The sequence below is a fragment of the Oratosquilla oratoria genome, chromosome 1 (assembly GCF_046742065.1).
Source record: "Oratosquilla oratoria isolate Oo_2021 chromosome 1, ASM4674206v1, whole genome shotgun sequence".
In the NCBI taxonomy this organism is placed as follows: Eukaryota; Metazoa; Arthropoda; class Malacostraca; order Stomatopoda; family Squillidae; genus Oratosquilla; species Oratosquilla oratoria.
The window spans coordinates 28,920,914-28,941,231 of NC_134777.1; the positions used below are offsets into that span (position 1 = coordinate 28,920,914).

Sequence of the window (20,318 nt, forward strand, 5' to 3'; positions counted from 1 at the left end):
GTGCCAATGGCACTGTATGGGGTGGAGGCTTGGAATTTGAGAGAGGAAGAGAGAAGTTATGTGTTCGAGATGAAATGGCTGAGAAATATAGTAGGGGTTACAAAGTTAGTGATAAATGAGGTGAGGAGGAGAGCAGAGGTGGAAAAGGTGATGGCAGATATGGTTGATGAAAGAGTATTGGGATGGTTTGGACACATGGAAAGAATGAGGTGAAAAAAAGATTAGTAAAAGAGGTATGAAAGGCAGAGGTGGATGGAATGAACTTGGGGGACAACCAAGGATGAGATGGATGAATGGGGTGAAAGGGGCACCCTATCAAAAGCTTTTTTTCAGGTCTAGAAAGGCACAATCAGCCCATCCATCTCTTTCCTGTATTATATCTATTAGTTTTGAATAGAAACACATCAGGTTTGTGACACATGATCTTCCTTGTCTAAATACAAACTGCCTCAGATTTAGTACATTGTTTTTTCCAAATGCTCTACCCATCTAATTTTGATCATTCTTTCACAAATTTTTCCTACCATACTTGTAAGAGAGACCGGTCTATAGTTTGTAGGGTCTTCTTTGTTTCCCCCCTTATATATTGGTACTATATTTGCTATTTTCCAATCTTCTGGAACTTTTCCTTCTTTCAATGAACTGCTTATTAGACTATGTACTTTGTTAGTTTGGCCCTGCATTCTCTCAAAATCCAGCTTGCCATTTCATCTGAACCATGCAATTTTCTGACATCAAGATTACTCAAGTGATTCATTATTTCATTCTTTGTTACTTCTATTTCTTTCATAGGTGGGACTTTCCCCTCCCACTCGTCATCTCTCAGTTGTATGTTCTCCCTCATAAACACTGATTTAAAATGCTTGTTCATAATTTCTGCCATTTCTATTTCCTCTGTGTATTCTATTTCTCTTTGTCATAGTTTCACTAATTCTTGTTTATTTTTCAGTTTGTTGTTTACAAATCAGATGGATGGATGGGGTGAAGGGGGCTTTGGGGAAGAGGGGAATGTCTGTTGAGGAAGGACGGGAGAGGACAGAAGACGGGTGAATGGAGAATGGTTGTATATGGAAAATGTTGTGATGCATGAGGTGGAATGGACGGGGGAATGGGGGGTGAGGTAGTGTGTGTGAGCAAAAATTTTGACGCAGCCCAAAGGGATTTCTCCCCGTCCTCTCCTTATATGGGGGGACGGAGAGGGGGGGTCGCCGATTTGATGAAGCGGCCTTGCTGTGGATGTGCTGTGTCCTGCGACACTGCTTCTGACCCAGGGCAGTGGACAGGGTGCAGGGATGACCCGTCATCTAGGAGGTGCTAAGATGGGAGGGAGGGTGGAGGGGTGTGGAGTGTTTTCGGGGATGGAATGGGTGGGAATGATTTTATGCCTTGTCCTTTTTGGCTACCTCCCTGGTAAGGGGGAAAAAGCCTTGGTATATGTATGTATGAAAATCGACTAAAACATATGAATCTGTTTTCCCTAAAAAAGCGTAGACTCAGAGGTGACTTGATACAGGTCTTTAAAATTCTAAAGGGAATTGACAACATCAAAAGTGACCAAATTTTTACATTGAATGAGAATCAGACAAGAAACAATGGTCTCAAACTGTCCGGAAATAGATTCAATTTGGAAGTAGGTAGAAACAACTTTGCCAACCGTGTAGTTAATGAATGGAATAAACTTCCTGCACAGGTAGTGCAATGTAGTTCAGTTCGAAGCTTTAAGAATCATTTAGATAAATACCTAAGATGCTGTAATGATTATAATTTATCTTATATTATTTGTTTTTGTTTTGTTATCATTTGTCTGTCTGATTTTCATTTATTATTAGTTATATGTCAATTTATTATTATTTACTATTTACCTGTTTGTTTATTATTTAACTATACCTATGCATTTATTTATGTATTTTATTTGTTATTTACATTATCATAGTTTTTATTTATTATTTTATTATTAATATGATTTTTTTTCGCATCCGACCTAGATATGGATCAAAAGGTCTCCTGTTGGCATGCTCCGCCTTTGTAATCCTTTGTATGTATGTATGTTTACAAATCTATAGTTTTGGTTGATCTTTACATTTTTCCATGACATCCTTTTTGTGTCTTCTCTTTTCTTCTCTATGCACTTCATGTTAATTTCTATGATCAGTATATATATATATATATATATATATATATTTTTTTTTTCTCTCCTCCATTTTATCCAAGCTTAATACCTTTTATCTTTTAACTCTACATCTTTTGTTGTACCAACATTTTACATATTGGTTACAAAATAGGACGAGGTAGTCATATGAGAGGTACAAAGAGAAGAAAAGAGAAGTAAAGCAAAAGGTAAAGGAGGCAAAGAGGGGAGCAGATGTGAAATGGGGTAAGAGTATGACAGAAAATTTTGAAAGTAATAAAGAGATGTTTTGGAAAGAAATTGAGAGAGGAAGAGGAGGCGAATCAATTAGAGAAGAAAAGGTAAAAGGTGCAGATGGAGAATGGAGAGATGATAATGGAAGAGAGGGCAGTAAGGGGAAGATGGGCGGAGTATTTTGGGGAGTTGCTAAATCTGAAGGAGGATAGGGAGGGAAAGATAGCTGCAGTGGGAAATGCTAAGAAAATGACCGTGATGAGTGAGGAAAATGGAGGAGAAATAAGGAAGGATGAAGTGAAAGCAGTTGTTAAGATGATGAAAGCAGGTAAGGCACCTGGTATGGATGGATGCCATGCAGAATGTCTAAAAAAGGGAGGTACAGAGATGGTGGACTGGCTGGTGAGGGTATTTAATGTTTGCTGGAGAGAGGGTAGAGTGCCGGAGGACTGGATGAATGCCTGTATAGTTCCACTTTACAAGGGAAAAGGGGACAGGTGTGAATGTAGTAGTTTCAGAGGGATTAGCTTGTTAAGTGTAGTTGGGAAGGCTTATGGGAGGATCTTGATTGAGAGGATTAGGAGAGGAACAGAGGGAGTATTTGGTGAGGAACAGTGTGGATTTAGGACGGGTAGAGGTTGTGTAGATCAGATCTTTGTGGTAAGACAGATATGTAAGAAAGCTATAGGAAAGGGGAAGGATGTTTTTTGGGCTTTTATGGATCTGGAAAAGGCTTACGACAGGGTAGACAGGAAGGCGGAAGGCACTGTGGGAGGTTTTGCGGATATACGGGATAGGAGGAAAGCTTCTAGGAGCTGTCAAGAGTTTTAACGAGAGTAGTAGAGCACATGTCAGGATTAGAAATGGAGAGAGTGAGTGGTTCGAGGTAAAGGTGGAACTTTGTCAGGGATGCGTTATGTCACCCTGGCTGTTCAACTTGTACATGGATGGGGAAGTGCGAGAGATAAATGCAAGGGTGGTGGGTCAGGGATTGGAGATGGTTAAAGAAAATGGAGAAAAGTGGGAGGTGAGCCAGCTGTTGTTTGCGGACGACACTGTGCTTGTGGCAGGATCGGAGGAGGGATTGAGGAAGTTGGTGACAGAGTTTGGGAGAATGTGTGAAAGAAGAAAGCTGAAGATAAATGTGGGTTAAAGTAAGGTGATGAGATGTACAAGGGGTGAAAGTGGCTGCAGACTGGAAGTGAGCATTAAGGGAGAGCGACTGGAGGAGGTGGATAGTTTTTTTTTTTTTTTACTATACCTATGCATTTATTTATGTATTTTATTTGTTATTTACATTATTATATATTTTTTTTATTAATTTATTTATTACTGTATTATTATGATATTTTTTGCATCCGGCCTAGATATGGACCAAAAGGTCTCCTGTCGGCATGCTCCGCCTTTGTAATCCTTTGTATAGTGGAGTGGAGGTGGAGGTAGAATGTAGATTGAGAGAAGCGAGTAGATGCCTTGGTGGAATAAAAAGTGTAATGAGGAATAGACATTTGGGAATGGATGCTAAGAGGAGACTGTAAGAAGGAGTGATTGTGCCAACAGCACTGTATTGGACAGAAATATGGAACATAAGAGAGGAAGAGAGAAGGAGTTTGAATATGTTTGAGATAAAGTGTCTGAGAAGTATGATGGGGGTTACTAGGCTAGATAGAGTGAGAAATGAGGAGGTGAGGAGGAGAACAGGGGTGGAAAGGGAGCTGGGAGATAGGGTTGATGAAAGAGTATTAGGATGGATTGGATACATGGAAAGAATGAGTGAAGAAAGACTAGTAAAAGAGGTGTGGAAGGCAGATGTGGAGGGAGTGAACATGAGGGGACATCCTATGATGAGATGGATGGATGGGGTGAAGGGGGCTTTGGGGAAGAGGGGAATGTCTGTTGAGGAAGGACAGGAGAGGACAGAAGATGGGTGAATGGAGAATGGTTGTATATGGATGATGTGATGCATGAGGTGGAATGGGTAGGGGGATGGGGGGCGAGGTAGTATATGTGAGCAAAATTTGACGCAGCCTGAAGGGATTTATCCTCGTCTTCTCCTTTTATGCATGGGGGGACGGAGAGGGGGGTTGCCGATTTAATGAAGCGGTGTTGCTGTGGATGTGCTGTGCCATGTGACACTGCCTCTGACCCAGGGCAGTGGACAGGGTGCAGGGATGATCCGTCATCCAGGAGGTGCTAAGATAAGAGGGAGGGTGGAGTGGAGTGTATTTAGGGATGGAATGGGTGGGAATGATTTTATGCCTTTTTCTTTTTGGCTACACCCCCGTGTAGGGGGAAAAGCCTTTGGTATATGTATGTATGTTATCCCTTTTATCTTTTAACTCTACATCTTTTGTTGTACCAACATTTTACATATCCTTTTTCTTGTTTTTGTCTTGGAACATACTTTTCCACTCCTTCCATATGAATTGGTGTCAAAATTTTCCATTTCTCTTCTACTGTTGTTTCCTCTTTGTATATCCTTTCCTAGTCTGCTTTTTGAAAAAAAAGAAAAAAAATAATTTTATCAAAATTTGTTTTTCCATACATCATTCTTCCCTTTCTATATTGATAATTTTTTCTCATGTATTTTTCTTCATTTATTTCCAGTTCTACTAATCTGTGGTCACTTTTACTTAGTGGTGTCTTATATTCAATCTTGTCCACTATTTCAGGTTCTGATGTGATCATTAGGTCTAGTCATGATGGTTCTTCCTCATTTCTATACCTACTATTCTCTTGTATCCATTGTGTCATTGTATGTTCTATAATCATATAAAGTAGTACATTTCTCCATAGGTCATCTCCACCCTTTACTGTCATTTCTTCCCAGCAGATTTCTTTACAATTAAAGTCACCCATTATAATTATACTTCCTCCATCATCCATTATCTTATTTAGTGTTATCCTTGTGTCTTCTAATATATTCTTGTGTTCTCTCTCTTCCCACGAAGTCGTTTTAGCAGGCACATAATTTACCACAAACTTCTTGCTATTCTTGTCCCTGTCCTCTATTTTCATCATGATCATTTCCACACTATTCTTTCCATATGTAACATTCCTTACATTTATATCCTTCTTAATCAAGAACATAACTCCACCACCTTGATTTACTTCTCTGTTTCTAAACCAGTAATTATATGCACCATGTCCTTCACTGTTGGGTGGTAATGGACCTTTCAATTTTGTCTCTACAATTCCCATTATGTCAGGTTCCTTTTCCACCAAGTAATCATTCAGTTCATTCAAGCCTGTTATTAATCCATCTATATTTGTGAAGGGCACTTTTAGTTTTCTGCTATGTCCATCCTGTTTTCTGTTTCTCCTCTGTTTTTCTCTCCTATGAACCATTTCCTCACTTTCATATCCACTACCCAATAGAATTTCTCTTTGACTCTGTTCTGTTCTCGTTTTTTCCCTTAGCTTCTATTCTTTTTGTTTTCTCTTCCTCTCTTTCCTCTTTAATTATCTCTCTTTTTATCCATACATGTTTGTACTGATCACTTTCTGCGAGATTTCCTGTTTCTGATTAGACATTCTCTGCTGCCATAGGTGACCTGAATTTAACCTTAATTAGTCTGGTCTTGTCTGTACTGTATTTCCCAATTCTATATATTCAATTTCTTTCCCTATTTCCTGTTCACCTTCTTGAAATATTCTTAGTACCCTGTTCACTCTTTCTCCTCTCTTACTCTTGTAGTCCTATTTGGATGTTTCTCTTCCATTCCTAACATAATTATACATTTCTTTTTACCTGCTAAGTCTCTTACTATATTCTTCTCTCCCATCACTTTAATAAATGTGTCCTTAGTGTGTTCCTTCATCTGTTGTTTCACTATATCCCTAAATTAATTTTTTCTATTTTCTTGAACCTTTTCCAACCACTTACCTCTTTTTCTATGGACTCTTTATTCTCTTTATTATTCCTATTTAATTCCTCATTCTCATCCTTTACTTCTTTTAATTGTCCTTTAAATTCTTCTATTTATTTGGGTTTTGGTTCTCCTTCTTTAGTTCTTCCAATTTATCAACTCATTGTGTAATCGGTGGAAGTTGACTGAACCTAACCACCCATTGTTCATTCATTTTTGTTAGTTTTTCCTTTAGACTTTCTAATCGGGGGAGGTTGTCATCTCCTCCTTCATTAAATCCATGGAAATAATTATCCCCACCTTCCATTGTGCTGCTCTTTTCTATATTTCTAAATTTTACATTTGTACTAATTTCTTCGACTTCACCTCTGTTGTCTGCACATCATTTGTTGACATACTTTCTGACGTCTGGGGCCCGTTCGTCCCCTTCCTCATTTTCTTCCATTTTCCTCAGTAATCCCTCACCTTCTCCTTTTTCTTCACCTTCCCACTACACCACGAGCTTTCCCCTTCCCTACTAATATGACACAGGTACTTCCTTGTTGAGATCCACGAAAATTAATTTTTTTGGAGTTCTAATCTTCGCTGTCACTCTGACTGTGTGTGAAAGGTCACATTATTACTGATAGACTGGGCCATATATGAGTTATGAACTCCTATCTGGGAGGGTAAAAAGTGTTGATCGCAAGTCAAACACTTGATTCAAGACCATGATGAAACACAGACATACACTGATGCACACACACACACGAGGAAAATAATAGTAACATGGAAAGAAATAATGGACCAAATAACGAACCTTGATGTCAGGAAAACACACGGCCTGGATGGAAGAGCAAACTGGATATTAAAAGAATGTAAAGAAGAACTAACAGAAAATATATAACATAATAAGATGCTCACTCAAGGAAAAATACCAGAAGACTGGAAAAATGCTGATATTGTATCAATTTATTAAGGAGGAAATAAGGAAGACCCAACAAATTACAGACAGGTTTCCCTTAAAAGCACAGTAGCCAAAATTTTTTAAAAAGTTATAAAAAGTACATGGATAAAACATCCTAGGAGAACAATATACTAAATCCGAGACAGTTTGGATTTAGGCAGGGAAGATTATGTACCACAAATTTGATCTGTTTTTACTCAAGACTGCTAGATATGATACAGGAAAGGGATGGATGGGCTGATTGTGCATTTCTAGAGCTACAAAATACTTTTGATAAAGTCCCACACAAAAAACTATTAAGAAAACTGGAAACCATTGGAGGAATACAAGGTAAACTACTGAAATGGATGGAGGACTTTTTGCATGGAAGAAAAATGAGAGTAGTGCTCAGAGAGGAGTTCTGCATGGAAAGAGGTAATAAGTTGAGTTCCACAAGGATTAGTATTGGCTCTAATAGTGTTTGCTATTTTTGGAAGGCAGAGGTGGGAGGAGTGAGCATGAGGGGTCAACTTAGGATGAGATGAATGGATGGGGTAAAAGGGGCTTTGGGAAAGAGGGGAATGTCTGTTGAGGAAGAACAGGAGAGGACAGAAGACAAGGGTGAATGGAGAATGGTTGTATATGGATGATGCTGTGATGCATGAGGTGGAATGGGTGGGGGATGGAGGGTGAGGGAGTATGTGTGAAAAATAATTTGATGCAGCCCAAAGAGATTTCTCCCTGTCTTCTTATTTTCTGCACGAGGGGATGGAGAGGGGGGATTGCTGATTTAATGAATTGGCCTTGCTGTGGATGTACTGTCTTGTGACACTGCTTCTAACCCAGGACAGTGGATGAGATGCAGGGATGACCCGTCATCCAGGAGGTGCCAAGATAAGAGGGTGGAGGGGAGTGAAGTATGATAGGGTTGGAATGGGTGGGAGTGGTTTTTATGCCTTTGTTTTTTGGCTACCTCCCTTATAAGGGGGAAAATAGCCTTTGGTATATGTATTTATGTGAATGACATGGGTGAGGGTGTGGAATGTTACATGAGCTTCTTTGCATGTTGTCCTTGATAGAGAAGACTTACTAAATTGGGATAAGAGAAACACAAGAGGACATGGAAGGAAGCTCAAAAAGGACAGTTATAGAAGAGACCTGAAAAAGAACAGCTTTCCCCACAGAGTGGTGGATGTATGGAACATACTAGATGAAACAGTAGTGTGTGCAAAAACAATACAAGAATTTAAGAGCAAATTAGATATGGCGAGGTACAGAGACAGGACACCATGAGCGTAGCTCCCCCTCCCTGTAAGGTACAGCTAGGTAATTACACACACACCAGAAGGCCTTTCCCCCCAATACAGGGATATATATATATATTTTTTTTAACACAAATTTTATTGCTTCAGATGGCGTGAGAGTTCAAGTTCACAAATTTGAAAAACCTGATGAAGGACCCACACATAATAATGCTCCTTGGAGTGCTGCAGAGGAAAAACTGAAGTCTGCAGAACCTGTTGCAGAATCAGGGAAGATTTTTGCAAGGAACCTTTGGTATTCAGTTACAGAAGATGATCTACGAGAGTTATTTGAAGAGTATGGTAAGTACAATTATTTGCTGTTTTTTTATGTCTTCATTATTTGACTTTATTTAGTACTGAACTTCATATCCCCTAACACAGGCTCTACTCTTGTTAAAACTCTTGACTGCCCTTAACAGCTTTTCCCCAATTCCATATATCTGTAATATATCCCATAGTGCCTTCCTGACTACATTGTCATAAGCCTTCTCCATATCCATAAACACCTAGATGACATCCTTACCTTCTGCAAAGCTTTCTCACAAATTTACCTTACCACAAAAATCTGATCCACACATACTCCGTTCTTCTTAAACCCACACTACATCTCACAAATAACTTCTCTGTTTCTTTCCTAATCCTCTCAGTTATAACCCTCCCATAAGCCTTTCCATCAATGATCAACAAACTGATCAATCTAAAACTACTGCAGTCACATTTGTCCACTTATCTTTTATGAAGTAGAACTATACAGGCAGTCCCCCAGTCCTCTAGCACTCTCCTTTCTTCTAGACACAAATTAAACAACCTCACTAGCCAGTCCACTATAACTGTATCTTCCATCTTCAGACACTCTGCATAACACCCATCCAACCCAGGTGCCTACCTGCTCTCATAATTTTCAAAGCTGCATTTTTTCTTACTCTTCCATTTTCCTTTCCCATAAGTCATTTTCTCAGTGCCTCCCACTGCTACAATCAGTCCTTCACAATCCCTCTCCACATTCAACAGGTCAGAAATACTCAACCCATCTTCTCCATGCCACCTTCAGTTCCATTAACATCTGTCCATCTGCCCATTTACCTTTTCATGTTTGCCTGACTCACCTCCCCATCCTGTCTTAACTTACTTCCAAAACATCTTTTTATTGTTTTCAAAATTTTCTGTCATACTCCTACCCCATTTTGCTTCTGCTCTACTTTTTGCCTCCTTTATCTTATCTTTTGCTTCACTTCTTTTTCCTCTGTACCTCTCATATGCTTCCCAAGTCCTACTTTGCAACAGATCTCTAAATGCTCACTATCATCTACATTCCATTACCCCATCACTCACTACCCTCCCTTCTAATCCCTCCTATTCTCCTTGTTCCACACCATCTTTGCACACCTCCTCACTTCCTCTTTGAAACACATCCTATCCTCTTCCACTTCCACCTCGTACTCCTTCACCACCTCCCACACTTCTCAGCTTCTCCTTGAACTCGTGCACCTTTTCCATCTGATTCAAAATGTTTACTCTAAGCACCTCCCTACCTTCAGCCCTTTATCCTTTTTCTCCCTCTATCCTCCACTCTCAACTTTCCTTCCACAAAAAATAAATAAATAGATAAAAATGAAATAAAATAAATCTGATATTCCCCTACTCCCCATAGAATGTGGACATTCAGAACTCATCCTACTCTTTTCCTGGATACCACTACATAGTCCATTAAAGCCTTATCAACCTCTCATCCACAATCCTCTCCCATCTGTGCTTATGCTTGAGAGAGGAGTTGGAGGGAGTGAAGGATAGAGTAGAACTAGGAGTGGAGGAGGAATGGGGGTGGCTCAATGAGGGAGCCACAAAGTGTGCAAAGATGGTGTGTGGAATAATGAGGATGGGAGGAAATAGAAGGAAGGGTAGTGAGTGGTCAGATGGGGAAGCAAAGAAGGTAAAAGAGAAGTGAAAATTCACGGATTGGTTACACAATAGGATGAGAGAATCATATGAGAGGTACAAAGAAAAGAGAAGTAAAGCATAAGATAAAGGAGATGATGAGAGCAGGTAAGGCACCTGGGTTGGATGGGTGTCATGCAGAATGTCTAAAAAAGTAGGTACAGTGATGGTGGACTGGCTGGTAAGGTTATTTAATGTTTGCTTAAGAGAGGATAGAGTGCCGGAGGACTGGAGGAGTACCTGTATAATTCCACATTACGAGGGAAAAGGGGACAAGTGTGAGTGTAGTAGTTTCAGAGGGATTAACTTAAATGTAGTTGGGAAGGCTTATGGGAGAGTTTTCATTGAGAGGATTAGGAGAGGAAGAGAGGGAGTAATTGGTCAGGAACAGTGTGGGTTTAGGACAAGTAGGGGTTGCATAGATCAGATTTTTATGGTAAGACAGATATGTGAGAAAGCTTTAAGAAAAGGTAAGGATGTGTTTTGGGCCTTTATGGATTTGGAAAAGGCTTATGACAGTGTAGACAGGAAGGCACTATTGGAGGTATTGCAGATGTATGGGATTGGAGGAAAGCTGTTAAGAGTAGTCAAGAGTTTTTATGAGAGTAGTAGAGCTTGTGTTAGAATCTGAAATGGAGAGAGTGGTTTGAACTAAAGGTGAGACTTCATCAGGGATATGTTATGTTGTCTTGGATGGGGTGGTGCAAGAGGAAAATGCAAAGGTAATGGGTCAGAAATTGGAGATGATTAAAGGAAATGGAGAAAAGTGAGAGATAAGCCAGTTGTTGTTTGTTGATGACACTGCATTTGTAGCAGGATCAAAGGAGGGATTGAGGAAGTTAGTGACAGAGTTTGGGAAGGTGTGCGAAAGAAGGAAGTTGAAGATAAATGTGGGAAAAAATAAGGTGATGAGATGTACAAGGGGAAAAAGTGGCAGCAGACTGGAAGTGAGTATTAAGGGAGACTGAAGGAAGTGGATAACTGATACTTAGGTGAGAATGTGGTGAGAAAGGGAGGAGTGGGGGTGGATGTAGAGTGTAGATTGAGAGAAGAAAGTAAATGCCTTGGGGTGTTAAAAAGTGTAATAAATAGATATTTGGGAATGGATGCTAAGAGGAGATTGTATAAAGGAGTGATTGTGCTGACAACACTGTATGGGGCAGAAACATGGAACATAAGAGAGGAGTTTAAATGTGTTTGAGATGAAATGTCTGAGAAGTATGATCGGGGTCACCAGTCTGGATGAGAAAGGAGGTGAGGAGGAGAACGGGGCTGGAAAGGGAGTTGGAAGATAGGGTTGATGAAAGAGTATTGGGATGGTTTGGACACATGAAAAGAATGAGTGAAGAAAGATTAATAAAAGAGGTGTGGAAGGCAGAGGTAGAAGAAGTGAACATGAGGGGGTGTCTTGAACTCTTGTTGTTCCTCTTCAGTCAAGGTCTTTGGCTGCTAGTCACTCTATATGCTAAACAAATCACTTTTGTTTTCTTTCAGTGCTTTTCCACAGCTTTCTTTGGACTCTCTCATGGCATATTGACTATTTTCTCCACAGGTAACGTAACGGACATAAATCTGCCCATATGCAAGATATCAAGAAAACCAAAAGGATTTGCAACCATCACTTTCCTGTTTGCAGAGCATGCTGTGAGAGCAATGTCAGAATTAGATGGCAAAAACTTCAAAGGAAGGGTGTTGCATCTCATGCCAGCGATTGATCATGAAAAAGAAAATAAAAAAGGTTAATTTATTAATGTATTTATGTATTATATATATAATATAAATATATATATAATATACTGTATATATATTGTATATAATGTATTAGTGGAATGGGCGGGTGGATGGGGGGTGAGGTAGTATGTGTGAGCAAAATTTGACGCAGCCCGAAGGGATTTCTCCCCGTCCTCTCATTTTATGCAATGGGGGGATGGGGAGGGGGGGTCGCTGATTTAATGAAGCGGCCTTGCTGTGGATGTGCTGTGTCTTGCGACACTGCTTCTGACCCAGGGCAGTGGACAAGGTGCAGGGATGACCCGTCATTCAGGAGGTGCTAAGATAAGAGGGAGGGTGGAGGGGTGTGGAGTGTATTCAGGGATGGAATGGGTGGGAATGATTTTGTGCCTATTTCTTTTTGGCTACCCCCCTTGTAAGGGGGAAAAAGCCTTGGTATATGTATGTATTTACTTAGGACAGGGGAAAGGTGGGTTTATGCCTTGACTGGGCCACTCTACTTATAAGAGGGGTAAGGTCTATTGTTATATATATTATTATTGATGTTATTATTGTGGGACCAATGATGGGTATCTGCATGTGACAGTCCTGCAAGATGGACAACAAAGCTGCCTTTTTTCAAAGCCTGTTGACCTTGCCTCCATTACGAGGTGCAGAACTGAGGAGCTGACACTCAGTTGCAGGACTGGGCCAAAGATATCTCTATCAATAAGCAACTACTCCCCTCCTCATCTTACCACTTTCAGCATATTAAATATAACATACACTTGCATTACTCCTTCCAGTATAACCACACCCTTCTTCAGACACTCCACATGACAGCCATTTAACCCAGGTGCCTTACCATAGCTTGCAACACTGCTTCTCACCCAGGGCAGTGGACAGGATGCAGGGATGACCTGTCATCCAGGAGGTGCCAAGATAAGAGGGAGGGAGGAGGATGGAGGGGAGTGGAATATATAGGAAATGGAATGGGTGGGAGTGGTTTCTATGCCTTTTTCTTTTTGGCTACCCCCCATGTAAGGGGGAAAAAGCCTTTGGTATATGTGTGTATGTATACCTTACCATACATATACCAAAGGCTTTTTCCCCCTTACAAGGGAGGTAGCCAGTTTTCATATCTTAATACTTTTTGTGATGTGAAAGTGAAGCTGAAAGCTACAGTGGGTGGGAATGTACAAAACGTATCCATATGATTTATATAAATCAACTTATAATCAGACTTAATGGCTGTAAGTCCATCTTATATGTCAGTACTGATAGTAATGTACTTGTGGATTTGAATATGAACAAACTGACATTTGTTCTATTTTATAGAGATGTATATACATTTTTCAGTTTGAATGTACAGGAAATGTGTGGCTTGAAATGTTATTTGCTTTTGAAGCTCATAGTTTCATGATTCATTATTAAATCTTTAAAAGATTATGCCCCATTGTTTTAGAGACGGAAGGGGGAAGCTATAAAGAACAGAAAGCCAAAGAGCTGAAGGCTACAGCAGGATCATGGCACAACTGGAACACCCTCTTTATTGGTACTGGAGCTGTAGTGGACATAATGGCAGAGAAATACAATCGTTCAAAAATGGAGGTAAGTATAATGTTTTTTATAAATATGTATGAGATATTAATAGACATTTTGGAATGGATGCTAAGAGTAGATTGTACAAAGGGGTGATTGTGCTGGCAGCATTGTATGGGGCAGAAATATGGAACATAAGTTAGGAAGAGGAATTTGAGATAAAATGTCTGAGAAATATGGTAGGTGTTACTAGGCTTGATAGAGTGTGAAAGGAGAAGGTGAGGAGGAGAGTGGGGGTGGAAAAGGAGTTGAGAGATAGGGTTGATGAAAAATAATTGGGATGGTTTGGATAAATGGAAAGAATGATAAGTAAAAGAGGTGAGGAAGGCAGAGGTGGATGGAGTAAACAGGTGTGGGTGACCAAGGATGAGATGAGATGGATGGGGTAAAAGGGGCATTGAGACAGAGGGGAATGTCTGTTAAGGAAGGAAGGGAGAGGACAGAAGATAGGGATGAGTGGAGAATGGTTGTATATGGATGATGCTATGATGCATAATATTGAAGAGGTCCCTCCTTTGACCCTGCCACATACTGCATATACATTACATATGCGTGTACAGGGATTTCTCATTTTATGTGAGGGATATGTTCCTGAAGGGATCGCGTAATCTAAAAATCACATAAAGTGAAAAGTTAAGTTTTACTATTGCTTACTTGATTTTTTGTATTGTGTTATTCTAAATAATCCGTGTAAAATGAAAAAATGACTAGGTTTTTTACCTCATGTTATATCAAAATCACATATTCTAAACATACATAAATTGAGAAATCCCTGTATATGTGTATATATGTATGTATGTAAATAGTGAGACATTTTTCTTTCTTCCAGATTTTAGATAATGAAGGTAAACAGAGTGCTGCTGTTAACTTAGCCCTGGGGGAAGCCCAGATTGTGGATGAAACAAAGAGGTTTGTGCAATTTTATACTGATCATTTCTATGTTGTGTTATATATCCTTACTGAATGAACAGTCTGAAGATTGTGGAAGTACTTAGGATTTTTTTTCCATAGCATATACTAATGTTGCTGGATGATACCATAAGCATGTGTGAGCTAAACTTATATAGATCTTGTGTATGCTTTTTTATGTAGATGCTTAGAGGAAAATGGCATATCTTTGGAAGCCTTCTCTAGAGAAGGAATTCAGAGATCGAATACAGTGATGTTGGTCAAGAATTTACCAAGTAAAACTACAGCTCGGGAATTATCAGAACTATTTGGTCGTTTTGGCGAACTTGGAAGAGTGGTGCTTCCCCCTTCTGGTGTAACAGGTATTTTTTCATATTTATTTTAATGATGATACCCTGTCTGTGTTGGAGGAAATATCTACTCATAGAGTAATGATGTTACATTATTGTATTGCAACTGTCCCTCCATCATGCTGTCCCCTGATTCTTAATGCTTTCCTCTACCATTTCTCTGAATATATATTTCTATTTTTGCTGAACTCTGTGGTAGAGGAGAAAGATTACTGCCACCAATATCCCCACTTGGGTCATAAAAGTCAACTAAAAAGGGATGGAGGATAGGAATATGTATCCTACTCTCTGTAGCCCTGAAGGGTAAATTTCTAAAAGAAGTCAAAGCATAAGAGGGTCTGGGAGGAGTTTTCCAACCAGAACCCTAAGGTTTGGTTCTTTTAATATGAATGGGTGTGGTACAGATGAGAGTAAAAGGAAAGAGATAGAATGTTTGTGAGAAGATGGATGTGTTGACATTGAGTGAAACCAAGTTTCTGTAGTGAGTCACAGTCCATTTCAGTACTTGCTTTCTTTAATAATTTTGCATCATCTACAAAGAAGCTCAAGTAACATTTGATGCCCTTGTTCATGTCATTTACATAAATGCAAAAATTATTGGAGCCAACACTGATCCTTGTGGGACTCCACTAATTACCTCTTCCCAAGTAGAAGTCTTATCTCTGAGCACTACCCTTATTCTTCTTCCATGCAGAAAGTCCACCATCCATTTCAATAATTTACCTTGTATCCCTCCTATGGGCGACAAAGTGTGCTCCACGCTACATAGTTGTTGCAGTTTGTACAGTACTCCCCTCTTAACCTCTTCAGTACGGGCCAAAATCTCGCGGGCACCATTATCTGCCAGACTTACGATGTGTCATAATAATACTCGCATCATAAAATATAGTCACCGCTTATATCGATCGTTCTCTCTTTCACCCGTGAATTTTGATAACCATAGAAAATGTGATGAAGACAGTTTAGAGAGTATGTCATTACGCAGGGGCAACTACAATAAATATAATCAAGACGCAGATATGGCAGCCTCGCATATCCACTTGCTCCTCATGCCGCCTACATATGCGGCACCGTATGGAAGGGGTTAAAATGGCTTTGGCTTAGAGGTCATTCCGCATGTGAGGGGATGGCCAATGGCCATTTCCGCTGGATATACGTTGAGGTTGCCCCTGATGGCTCGATGAACATTGGGTGTAGGAATGTCTAGCTTCAATGGCTGTAGCTGTGGTTGATTGTGATGCAGTTTGCAGTGGAGTCGAGATTAGCCATCTCTGCTGGAGACATGATGAGGTTGCCCCAGATGGCTTCAGTAAACGTTGGACGTGAAATGTCTAGCATTGATGGTGTTGGAGTTTGGAGGGGAGTTGAGGCTGGAGCTGTTGTGCAGACCAGGCAGATGTTTGCAACATTGACCAGTAACCTGTAATGAATGGGAAAATCAGCACTGAGGAGAGGCATCCTAACATCTGCCAGGATGCCAGAACAAAGCTCCAGGAGTCGTAGCGAATCCCAAATGTAAGATGCAGGTCTGGAGTGTGTCAGATTGCAGTGATTCAGTGTTGTTGTTGTTGTTGGTGCCTGTAGGCTGGTGCTGATGCTGCAGTGTTGATTTCATCCTTGATGTTGCCAAGGATGGATTGGAGGGGCACTAGGAATCACAGGAGCCACATCTGATGGAGTATGTCGATGCTCCTGCTGGTTCCGTCAGCTGTGGGTAGGAGACAGGCGATGGACAGCATCTTAGCATATGTTGCTCTTGGTTTAATGTCCCTCAGTGGCTGTTGGGAGAGAAGAAGCGGCGGTGGGAGCAGCAGCAATGGGAGACAAGGCTGGTTGTAAAATAGGACAAGAGTAAAGTGAGAAATATGGAGGTAAGGAGGAGAGTGGGGTTGGAAAAGGAGCTGGGAGATAGGGTTGATGAAAGAATATTGGGATGGTTTGAACACATGGAAAGAATGAGTGAAGAAATATTAGAAAAAGAAGTGTGGAAGGCAAAGGTGGATGGAGTGAACATAAGGGGTTGAACAAGGATGAGATGGATGGATGGGGTGAAAGGGGCATTGGGAAAGAGGGAGATCTCTTGAGGAAGGAAGGGAGAAGACAGAAGATAGGGGTGAGTGGAGAATGGCAGTGTATAGATAATACTGTGATGCATGGAAGGGAGGTGGGGGATAGGGAGTGATTATGTGCGAATGATATTTTGACACAGCTCAAAGGGATTTCTCCCTGTCTTCAATGTTTCTGCATGAGGGGACAAAGAGGGGGAGTCACTGATTAAATGCAGAGGGAGGGAGGGGTTGTGAATGGGAGTGGAATTATGCCTTTTGACTATGCCTACCTCCCTTGTAATTGGGAAAAGGCCCTTGACATATGTATGTATGTATTATTACAATTTATATTGTTATAATTACAGCCATTGTCTATGGGATATGTTGCAGATGTATAGAACAGGGGGAAGTCTGTTGAGTGTGGACAATTTTTTTTATATAGAAGTAGTGCTTATGTGAAGGTAGAGAATGGAGAGTAAATGGTTTGAGGTGAAGATAGGGCTGCACCTGATTGTTCAGTTTGTACATGGATAGGGTGGTGTGGGAGATCACTGCAAGTGTACAGGGTAGGAGGTTATATGCTTTGACTTTTCAAACCCTCATATAAGGGGGAAAGGGCTTTTTCATGTGTGTGTGCATGTATATATATACCTGTGTGTATGTATATATATACCTCACGTCATCCGGGAGGTGCTAAGATGAGAGGGAGGGTGGAGGGGTGTGGAGTGTATTCAGGGATGGAATGGGTGGGAATGATTTTATGCCTTTTCCTTTTTGGCTACCTCCCTTGTAAGGGGGAAAAAGCCTTGGTATATATATGTAGCTTTCCATAATTATTTATTTATTCATAATGGATTGTCTTTTGCAGCAATAATTGAGTTTTTAGATTCAAGTGAAGCAAAGAATGCCTTTAAAAATTTAGCATACTCCAAGTTTAAGTACCTCCCTCTTTACTTGGAATGGGCTCCTGTCGACACTTTCAAAACTGCCATGCAGATGACAGACAAAAAAGAAACTAAAGAAGAAACTGCAGATGTAAATGAAGGTATTGTTCACATATTGTTGTCTCAAATTGGAAGAGGCAATTGTAGCCTGATAGTGAAACTAAATGGATAGATATCTTGTTAAAAGAGGAAATATGGATGTAGTATTATACATGATCACAACACCACTGAAGCTAGTTCAGAAGTTTCTGAATTAAAGTTGATTTTATTTACTTTATTTAAATGCGATTAACTTGTAATACAAAATATTAGTTTTTTATATAAATGTATTGTTTGCACTGTTAACTCCTTTACTACAGTAACATTGTATAAGTTAAGTAGAATCCCCATCATAGTCAGAAAATTAATCTTAATAACCATATCCTATTCACAATGACAGAAATAGAATTGCTTGGTGTTAACAAGAGAAAAATCAGTGTTGTACACCACTGTAGCCAAAGAGTTAAAAGTAATTTATAGTAATCAAACAATCTGTTGCCCCTGGTCTCTCTTGTAGGAAATCCATGTCTCCCAAGTATCTTATATACAGTAATGGATTGAATGAGAGCTCTAAAGCTAAGAATTAATTTATTGTTTTGAATAACATTGTATATTCACAACAAGCTAAAAGTAAATCAATTATTTTGAATGACATTATACATTTACTACCAACAGAGCAAGAAGACAATGCAGATACAGCCTTATCAGAAACTCCAGAGAATGACACTTGTTTATATGTGAAGAACCTGAGCTTCAGTACAGATGAGGAACTATTGAAACAAGTAAGTTGGGTTTGATCACGTCATATTATCTTGCACATCTGAGCTAGATGCCCATAAGATCCTGTGTTGGCATTCTGCTTTTACATTTAAGCTGTTTTGATGCTATTATACTTTGAAATTACTTAAACTCCAAACATTAATGACCTCCACTGGGGATGCATTCAATTTTTTACTTGACTTAGAAAGATAATTTAACATACAAACATACCAAAAGACCCTTCCCCTCATGAGGAAGAGTCAAGTCAGAGTGTACATCCACCCTACAACCCCACACCCATCCAAAACCCCATTGGCCCTCCTATCTTAGCTTGTCATGGATGAAGACTCAACCATGTCCACCATGCTGCCCAGGTCAGAGGCAGTACAGCAAGACATGTCTCACTGCTTCATTACATGGTAGCCACCACACCACCACCTCACAATCATCCACTTAAGAACTACACAAAGCAGACAAGAAGAAATCTCTGGACTGTCATTTCTTCAACCATTTGCAACCATTTTCCATTTGCACCCAATCTTTTGCCCTCAACCTTCCTTTCTCAACAGAGTCTTCTTGCATCCAGTGCCCTCTTCGGCCTATCCATCCACCTCATTCTTGGTCTTCTCAAATTACCTCCATCCACTAATGTTTTCCACACAGTTTTTGCTATATTTTCTTTATTCTTTCTACAGACCCAAACTGTCACACACACACACACACACACACACACTCTCTCTCTCTCTCTCTCTCTCTCTCTCTCTCTCTCTCTCTCTCTCTCTCTCTCTCTCTCTCTCTCTCTCTCTCTCTCTCTCTCTCTCTCTCTCTCTCTCTCTCTCTCTCTCTCTCTCTCTCTCTCTCTCTCTCTCTCCTTTTTGCTAGTTATTTGTTATTTGCATCCTTGGTCACTGTCTCACCTCCACATTTCTCCCATTATACATTCTTGTAATCCCCATTCCTTTCTATCTCCTTCAGATTCCAAGTCTGTTCCAATTAATACCAGCTTTGTCACTTCCTCATATAATATTCTCTCTGTTCTCATCCCCCAGATACCTATTTCTCATAACAATTTGCATTCTCCCCAGATATTTACTTGCTTTCCTTACTAATTTACCTCAGCCTCCACCCCTCCATTCCCAGCTATAGGTAACCCCAAATCTCTTCACTTCCTCCAGCTTCTTACCCATAACCTCACCTTTCACCCTCCACCACCCCCACTAAACTTCCTCATCACTGTACATTTGCTCACATATACTTTCAACTTTCTCCTCACACATTACCAAACTCTGCCACTAACTGCTTCAGTACCTCTGACACAGCAAGTGCAGTGTCATCTGCAACCATCAACTTGTTCACCTCCCATTTGTATGATATAGGGATGACAAAGGCATGGTGGAATATATTGCAGATGTATGGGACAAGGTTCTGTTGAAGCCTGTCAAAAGTTTTTACATAGTAGAAGAGCTTGTATGAGGGAAATGGAGAGTGAAGGGATTGATGTGAAGGTGGGGTTATATAATGTCACCATGGTTGTTTATCATGTGTATGGAAGAGGTGGTGAA

General features: G+C 40.2%; 1 protein-coding gene across 1 annotated transcript in view; it reads left to right on the forward strand.

The window, feature by feature from the left end:
- LOC143032482 (putative RNA-binding protein 19) overlaps positions 1-20,318 on the forward strand; it is a 52,909-nt gene that overhangs the window by 19,752 nt on the left and 12,839 nt on the right. The window contains exons 6-12 of the mRNA XM_076197336.1: positions 8,569-8,760; positions 11,948-12,133; positions 13,571-13,716; positions 14,537-14,616; positions 14,800-14,978; positions 17,883-18,059; positions 18,673-18,779. Coding sequence (XP_076053451.1) covers positions 8,569-8,760; positions 11,948-12,133; positions 13,571-13,716; positions 14,537-14,616; positions 14,800-14,978; positions 17,883-18,059; positions 18,673-18,779 — 1,067 coding nt within the window. The remainder of the gene's footprint in view (positions 1-8,568; positions 8,761-11,947; positions 12,134-13,570; positions 13,717-14,536; positions 14,617-14,799; positions 14,979-17,882; positions 18,060-18,672; positions 18,780-20,318) is intronic.